The sequence below is a fragment of the Orycteropus afer genome, unplaced genomic scaffold (assembly GCF_000298275.1).
Source record: "Orycteropus afer afer isolate SDZICR_OR568_19922 unplaced genomic scaffold, OryAfe1.0 scaffold00487, whole genome shotgun sequence".
Lineage (NCBI taxonomy): Eukaryota > Metazoa > Chordata > Mammalia > Tubulidentata > Orycteropodidae > Orycteropus > Orycteropus afer.
In genome coordinates this window covers 1,364,133-1,372,958 of record NW_006922074.1, presented here as the reverse complement: position 1 = coordinate 1,372,958, position 8,826 = coordinate 1,364,133, and the positions used below count along the sequence as shown (strand labels likewise).

Genomic DNA, 8,826 nt, shown 5'->3' with positions numbered 1-8,826 from the left:
CGTGGGGTCGCCAGGAGTCAGAACCGGCTTGATGACAACCAGTAACAACAGGCAGGAATGCACTCTCTAATACACAAGAGTGCAACTGAGTGATTGGAGGAAATGGGTGACGTGCTGGGTGTGGTCCAGAGAGGGTCTGGACTTTGCCACCTCTCAGCTGGCTAATGAATAAAATCCCGCTCTTTCATAGGCTACGTTGGGGCCCCTGCACCGGCCAAGACCGTCCTCGCCTGCAGGAACTACCAGTGCTGTTTCTACTGATGCTCCTTGGATACTTACAGACAGGCAACAGGAGACACTGCAGAGCAGAACGAACCCAAGTCAGGATAAGGTCTGCTCAGGTCCTAACAGTCAACTACCACTAACAAGACCAAGTAGCCAATCACAGAAGAGCTTAACAGTATCGCATAAATACATAGTATTTGTAAACTGGTATTAAGGCACTCAATTGTAAAACAAAAAATTAACAGTGTAGGAAAGAGAGGGCAGAAAGCGGCTATCTCCTCATGCAGCGAGGCCGAGAGACAGGCCAGTGGGGTCAGGTGGGCCGGTGAGAGACTCTTGTTGAAGACAGTGACTGAAGCCAGGGTGCAGCATCTGCTGCAACACCCAGACCACGTGGTCACCCCCAGCTCCATCGAGGGCAGCACTAGGCAGCATCGCTCCCGATCCCGCACGAGGATCCGCTCGGCAGCTCAGGAGATCCAGCATGGCGTGGATGAGAGAAATGATGCGCATCATTGCTGGATTCAAGTTTTGCGTATTCAAATATGTGTGCAGAGCGGGTCCGCACACACGTGTGCAACTGCAGAGCAGTCAAAACAAAGAGCAAGTCGAGCACGGGGCAAGCAACCACCTTGGTTTGGCATGAAGCATCGGCAAGAACCTGGGTGGGTGGCTACAGAAGAGGTGAACCTGCCCTATGGCTGTCCAGATGCTAACTCTCTTGCCAGAGGTGAAGCACTTGCCCCAGTGGGTTGTGTGCATTTGGGGGAAGCCCTGCTGGGGGGCAAGCCAAAGAGTAGGGGTGGGTGGAATGTATTCTGGCCCCAAGAATCTCCAGCCAACAGAAAGCAATTCCCTCTTCAGACATTTCAGGTGAGGTGACTTACAGGATCTTGACTATAGGATGCAGTATTGGTGCTCCATGGAGAGGGGTGGCCCCCAGGGGAGCGGGGACATACAGCAACCTTCAGGGAGCCGTGTGTGAAGAAACAAGAGTGCAGACGTACAGCCTGAAGGTGTTAATGCTATCACAACCTCAGAGCGAGGGAGAGGGGAGGTGGAAGGTGACTGCAGCTGCATCTTCTGGGTTGTCTAGCGGGCAAGGGCCAAGGAATGGACAGCAACGCTCCTCACCTGGAGGGCAGGTTGCAGGAGGACAGGACTTCCGCATAGACTGTGCGTCACCTACACGTCTAGCATCAGGGTGCCAAGGAGAAGGGTTTGCTACTCACCAGCAAGCTGATGACAACCCAGAGGTTGGCATGGGTCCCTGCACTGAGCACGAGGAATACACAGAAGAGGAAGAAGAAGAAAGCTTGATATTAAGAAGTTCACGCAACCAGGAACATTTCAAGAAGATTCTGAAGAAACTTTTAAGACAAAGAAATGAAGTTGGCATTGTCAAATGATGATTGGAGTGGGGGGGGCAGCAAACTATTCCCTCTCTAGGTACCCAGTTTTCCTCTTCTACTTAACAAACCAATAAGCAACATCATGATAAACAGAGAAAAGACTGAAGATGTCAGGGATTTCATTTTTGGATCCAGTCAGCACTCATGGAAGCAGCATCCAGGAAATCAAATGCCGTGCTGCGCTGGGAAAATCTGCTGCAAAAGGCCTCTTTAAAAGTGTTACGAAGCAAAGATGTTCCTTTGAAGACTAAGATGTACCTGATTCAAACCATGGTATTTTCAATTGCCTTGTATGCACGTGAAAGCCGGACACGAATACAGCAGACTGAAGATGAGTTGATGCCTTTGAGTTGTGGTGTTGGGGAAGAATGCTGAAGGTACCCTGGGCGGCCAGAAGAACGAAAAGATCTGTCCTGGAAGAAGTGCAGCCGGAAGGCTCCCTGAAGTGAGAACGGCCAGACTTCGTCTCACGTACTTTGGTCATGTTGTCAGAAGGGACCATTCTCTGGAGAAGGATGTCGTGCTTGGTCAATGGGAGGGTCAGTGAAGAAGGGGAAGGCCCTCAATAAGATGGACTAACACAGTGGCTACCATGATGGGCCGAAGCACAGAAAGGACTGTGCAGATGGCACAGGCCCAGGCAGTGCTGTTGGTCGTACACAGGGTTGCTACGAGTCAGAGCCAACTTGATGGCACCTAACAGCAACAACTTAACAAACCTTGACACAAAGACATCCCTGCATCACTGAAAGGTGAAGACCTAGAAAAGTTCAGTCTAACTTTGGACATGCCACGTGAATTTATGGGGAAAGCGAGGGAGAGGGGAGGTGGAAGGTGACATACAGCTGGATGCACAGGGTCGCAAGGTGAGGGAGATAATTTTCCTGTCCTCCGATTCCACAGAGGCATTCAGTGAAAATGGCTGCCACCAAAAGCAATGCCTTTCACAGCATCAATCTCTGCCACCTCTCAAAACACCTGTGTCACTCTGGGATTTCCACTGTCAGTCAGGGTTACACATGTCAGTCCAGATGGGGTGCAGCTCACAGAGCAGTTTCTTTCTAGAGACCATTGGGAATCTGTCTTTACCAAGGGGCCCAGAGCCGGGCAGAAGATGCCTTTCCGGTCTTGTTAGTGTGACGTTTTCAATAGCAATCTGTCATCTGTTTACTTGCAACTGATTTGGGTCTCAGAGAAAACTCTCTTTCTCCTTTTCTCCAGTCCAGAGTGTCAATCATCAATCCATTCTGTTCTCAGGATGGGGACCTGGGCACCAGTCCATTGAGATAACCAAGATTCCAAAAATGAATGGGTAAGTTTGTCAAAAGCCAAAGAGCCACATGTATTTGAAACACCTTCTTCCCACCGTCTTTAACAGTGTAAGAAAAGTTACAGCTTTCAAAAATGAAAAGTTTTCAAAGATATTATCTCTTGTACACAGATGTGTTTGAAAAACCACCATAAGCCTTGTCATCGCCAGATTAAAAAAAAAAGTGATTTTGACACAAAATTGATCTACCATGAAATTCAATTTGGCAAACGCATTCAACTTGATACTTCTTGGAGAACATGCTCTGTTGGCTGAGGTTGGGGGAACTCACAGGGCTCTCAGAAATAAGTGGATAATCACCTTTTTAAATGATTTCAATTGACAATGGCAAGGAAACAAATATCTATAAACTAGAAGAGCATATATTCAAAAAAGGTGGTCAGAGAGAAGAAGTTCCTGGGGACAGAGTTTTGCAAAAATTGTACCCACGAGTTGAAACATGAACCAACCTTGTTCTGGATGGCCTTGCCCCTGGGGGGCTCGACAGCATGGCAGCTTCTGGGTCTTACTTCCGACCACTGTGAGGTGGCAACCCAACCCCCACCTCTGCATGTGGTGGACCTCAAAGGCTTTGCAGGTTCACAGAATTAATCCAGCTGAGGGCAAGATGCCACTGCGGACAAACTCCGGCCACCAGTTTCCCTTCGCACACACTGTAACTCCATAGTGCATAAAAGTATGTCGTGTCGTGTCGTGTGTGTGTGTGTGGTGGGTAGTGGGAGTGGTGTGTGTTGGCAAGGACTGTGGTCAACAGGGGTCCAGCCTGAGGTGTCAGAGAGGCAGGGGAGGCCTTCAAATTTGTCCAGTTTCTTTCTGGAGGGCTGTGGACAGCCCTGTGCTGTCAAATAAAACCAGGGTTGGAAATTTTGCTTTGCAAAGGGCCAGGCAGTAACTAACTCAAGGAGCTCTGGGGTGCAACAGTTACATCCTCAGCGGCTAACCAAAAGGTTGGCCGTAAGTACTTACCCGGCAGTGCCACAGGGAAAGGTGCGGCAATCTACTGCCATAAAGATTATAGTCTAGGAAACCCTAAGGGGTGGTTTGACTGTGTCACGGGTCACTATGAGTAAGAAGTGACTCGACAGCACCTAACAACAACAGCGGTAACTATCTTAGGTTTTATGGGCCACATATGGTTTCTGTCATGTTATTATATTTTTATAAACCCTTAAAAATGTAAAAACCACTCTTGGCTCACAGGTCGTATGCTGCAATTTGCTGATCCCTGAATCAAACCTTTCTGCCTTTCGACAAAATGTTTCTCTCTTCACAATGTTTTCACATTCTGTCTCGCTGACGGACACCAAGTGAGGCCCTTGACTCAAGCGGAGGCCATGCATAGCCCATAACTCGCTGAGCACTCCGATTCTACAGGGGCCCCCCAATCCAGGCTTGCTCTGCAGGTCCCTCCCTCACCCTGCCATCATGCTAGGAAGAGCGGGAGAGGAACAGGAAGTAGTACTTTCACGACAGAAAGGGGTGACTGTAAACATCTGTGAGGCTTCCGGACAGGCTCACAGCACTCAGAGAGGTTGCTGTCGAGCAGCTCCTGGAGCGGGACTCGTGGGGTTTCTCGCTGCTGCAATCTTCTCTCCCCAGAGGTGACAGGAGGTGGCCTAACGGACTTGACTGTCAGGGCTCCTGGTGGGACGACCCTGGTGGGCACACTGGCACTTTCAAAACCTAAGCACAAGCAACTCAGTTCAGCAGTAGCAGGCTTCCTGGGCCCTTCCTCCCAAACTGGAGAATGTGCACTTTCATCGGTGGTGATCATGGTCCAACGCCTGGCTGCTAAGTGGAAGGCTGGCCATCTGAAGCCACCCCGAGGCTTCTCCCAAGAAAGGCCTGGGGACCTGCTTCCAAGAGTCACAGCACTACGGAGCCCAGTTCTACTGTGATACACACACACTCTGTCAGCAACGACTCGGTGACAACTATGAAGAAACAGAAATCAGCAAGCACAACTGAGACCACCACACACGCTCCCCTGATGTGAACCCAGTGCTGGTCACACACACAGACACACACACGCACATGTGCGCACACACAGCTATGAACACCACCAGGACAGAGCACCTCCACCACACAGATGACACCGTGCAGTGCAGTCGGTTCGACTGCAACGCTCCATGGCTTCGTCAACTTCACCCAGCACTGCTTGGTACTATCACGTTAATAGTCTTAACACTTTTTTGGGTCCCAACCACAAAAAAAAAAAAAAAAATCTACTTTTTTTTTGGTGGCGGGGGAATACTCTTTCTGATACAGCATTATTTCCTGGGATGAGCCACGGTCATTACTGTCTTTTAAAAACAAAAAGCACAACAAGAACAGAGGTAGGACTTATGTTGCCATCTGGGGGTTTTCACGCGAGGGCCCGAGTAGAGTGGTGAGCCCCGCCCTGGCTAACACCCATTCATCTGCATGTTGCAAAGGTAGTCTTTCCCAGGTGTGTGCTTATCTGGACAGGCGCTTCTTAACATGACTCTTGTTGACTAAACACTTGAGGAGTGGCTTGGTGCCCACTGGTCCAGGGTTTCTGGCTCTCCCAGGCCACACGGCAGCCACCTCCCCTTCTAACTTGTGTTGCTTGGTGCTTTTGCTTCTTCTTCCCCTCTCAATGGCAAGAGATGAGGGGGAAGTTAGGATGACTTCCGTTATTTAGGGGAAATCAAGAGCCACAAGGCTGACCGGAATCCATCGTGAAACTTTGGGAGGGAACGTCGGAGAAGCTAAGTCCAAACGCAGACAAGAGTGGGTCAGCTTTTGCTGCCCTGTGAGGGGCTTGTCAAGTTTCCTGGGGCAGACCTCCCTGATGGCTTAGAGGTTGTGACTGTGTTCCTTGGGGTGGGCTGGGGCTCATGCAAGAAGGAAGACTCGCTTGACTTGGCATCTTGCGAGTCGGCGATAGTGGACACGTCAGCCTCGCTGGACAGATCTTCCGTGGAGAAGTTGAGGCTCCCGAGCTTGGCGAGGGAGTGCGAGCGCTTGAGTGGGGAGGAGACCGTGAGGCCGGCTAGCCGGAGCCGGGTCTCGATCTCCTGCGTCCGCTGCTTCACCAGGCCCGGCTTCCCTCGCACGCTGTGGATGCTGTCGCTGCTGGAGCTCCGGGTCAGGTTGGAGCTCATGGAGGATGAGGTGGGGGTGTAACAGATGGTCTTCAGGAAGTCTTTCGAGAAGTGACTGGTATGATCCAGGCGGCAGAGCCAGGGAGTAGGGCTCTTGAGACAGGCTCCTTCCAATGGTGGGGGGACGGCCTCCGATTTCTCCTCACTCCCAGCCTGGCAGGGCAAAGCCGGGGGCCCCGGCAGACAGAGTGGAGCCAGCTCCTGCCCTTCCTCGGGAATGCTGGCCTCCAGCCTGGAGGGGGACGCCATGTCCGCTGGCACGCTCTTCAACCTCTCCAGCTCTTTGGTGTGCTTGCGGACCAAGCCTGCCTTCTGCAGCTGCATGATGGACTCTTGGTGCTGCATCAAGTAGCTGCTGGTCATCGGCTTCTCGGATTCTCTACTGAACAGGACCCGCAGGTCCTTAGCCGGTTTTGAGTCCTTCTTGGGAGGCGGTTCTTCTTTCACCACTTCCATGCTGGGCAGGGTCTTGTCACAGTGAGAATTCTTCAAAAGGAGGGACTTTGGCAGAACTTTTTGGGTCTCTCTGGAAGGTTCCAAAAGGCTAGCTGGTAGGTCCGGGGCAGCCCCAGGCCCAGAGCCACTGGTGCCTGGCTTCCTGGAGCCTGCTGGTGGTAGAGAAGGAGGGGTCTCGGTCGGGCCAGAGGCCAGCTTCTCCAAAGCTCGGGACCTGCTGGACAGGTGGGCCATGGGAGAGGATGTGAGGTGTGGCAGGAAGGTTGGCTGGGTGCAGATGGTGGGTGTGCTGGGGTTCTCACACTGCTCCCTAAAGGCCTCTGGAGCCCCGCTGGCTGTAGGGTACATGCAGTCAGCACAGGGTCTGTAGGAAGGCTTCACTTTGCTAAGGATCCCGAATATAGCGTCGTGCTGAAAGAGGACAAGAACAGTGTGAGAGAGGCTGGTAAGAGCCAGACCAAAAAGCATAAGGAGGGAGTTGGACAGGGCTGGGGGCAGGCATGGAGAGGAAGCACTCTCCCTTCACTGGGGACAGGAAAAGAGACTGCTAAGAACCTGCTGGGCTGGGAATAACGTAGGTTAGAGATGGCTTGAAGCTGCCCACCCAGGCTCTCCGGAAGCTGGTGCCCGAGATCCACACCAGCAGTCAGAACAAGCAGGGCCGCCCTTCGCCACCTGCCCCTGCCACCTGCACTGTGTGACCTGCTCCACGCCTCAGCCTCACCTGGAACACTGGGGTATTGAGCCCCACCTCTGGACACTGTGAAAATGAAGTGACACAGAGTTTCTGGCACAGTTGGCACCTCTGCCTTCCTTTCCATTTCCAAAAATTTGCTTTGGGGAGTCTTCAGCCAGACAGTAGAGGCCTTCCTGTCTAGCATGAACCCAGCGTGGCTCCAAAGAACCATCGTCTGGCTGTGGTCTTTGTAAGAGCGAGGACCTGGCTCCGTGATGGTGTTTTGAAAGAGTCCAGCACAGAGCCAAACACAAGTGCCACAGGCTGCGATGAAAGATCGTGCTATGCCACGGTGGGTTTCACACCCCAATGGAACATGCATTTATACTGTCTCCCAAGGAAAACCACCTTGCCTCGGGTTCTCACTCAGTCAGTTCCAACTCACAGTGACCCTACAGGACAGAGGAGAACTGTCTCCTAGGGTTTCCAAGGCTGTAATCTTTACTAGAACAGACTGCCAGGTCTTTTCTTCTGTGGAGTGGCTGGTGGGTTGAACCTTTTGGTTAAGAGCCAAGCACTTACTTAACCACGGTGCCCCCAGGGCTCCATTGCCTGTGTTTACCGGGGGTCTAAGAAACATGACACATGTCTTTACCTTTCTACCATGTGGACACGCAGCTCAGCTGTGTGTATCCCTCATGGCCAATCAACACGGACAGGGCTGCTCTTCTGGACTGTGAGATGGAGCAAGAGGGAGTCGACTTTCCCCAAGGTGTTTAGCTGTAAGATTCCTAGGCTGGTCTAAAACGAAGCTTTCCTGGCAGAGGGCTGGGGCCTGCGTTTCCCACAGTGCTGCCTCCCTGCCAAGGGAAGGTTGGGTGATGCCAGCTGACCGTCCGGGATTAACACCAACCTGTGTGGCAAACCGAGGTCCCGAGGGGAAGAAGGCTTGGGCTGGTCCAGCACCAGAGGAGTCAGCAAAGCTTAGCCATGATGCCCAGAGTCTATGGGGCTTCTGGGAGTGGGGGCAGTGTGCAGTGGGGTGGAGGGTCTTCTGCAGAGTCAGATCTCAAATGGAGTCCTGGGGTCAGCTCTGGGTTCACCAGCGTGAACCCCGTCCTGACAAATCACCCACGGCCCTGCATGAAGGTCTGAATTCTTGACCTCAAATTCTTGAAAAAATTCCTCAGAATCTCTAACCAAATTGTCTCCAATTTCCTTTCTTCTAAAACCTCCCTGGGAGGTGGGATTGACATTGACCACGGCAGATTTGAGGGAGAGCCTCTCAGAGCCCCGAGGGGATTCGGTGCAGGGAACTCATTCCTTCAGCACACATAGAGAGCCTGCTGCCACCAGCCAGGAGCTGCCCCAGGCACAGGGCCATGGACCAGCACAGTCCCTGCACTCTGGTGGAATGGACCAGAAAATTGGGTGGAAAGTGCTAGAATAGAGAGGAAAATGCAAGTGTTGAATGGGCACAAGAGAGGAGAGAGGGTGGTGGTAAGGGGAAGGTGCTAGAGGCACAGGGAGGAGAGAGGGAGCTGCAGGCAGGGGGAGGAGAGGGCGCTGCAGGCAGGGGGAGGAGAGGGCGCTGCAGGC

At 52.3% G+C, this 8,826-nt stretch overlaps 1 protein-coding gene across 1 annotated transcript in view; it reads right to left on the bottom strand.

Annotated features, from left to right (window-relative positions):
• Window positions 1-5,726: 5,726 nt before the first annotated feature.
• SSH1 (slingshot protein phosphatase 1) overlaps window positions 5,727-8,826 on the bottom strand; it is an 86,597-nt gene continuing 83,497 nt past the window's right edge. The window contains exon 14 of the mRNA XM_007955002.1: window positions 5,727-6,962. Within this exon, the coding sequence (XP_007953193.1) occupies window positions 5,727-6,962 (1,236 nt within the window). The remainder of the gene's footprint in view (window positions 6,963-8,826) is intronic.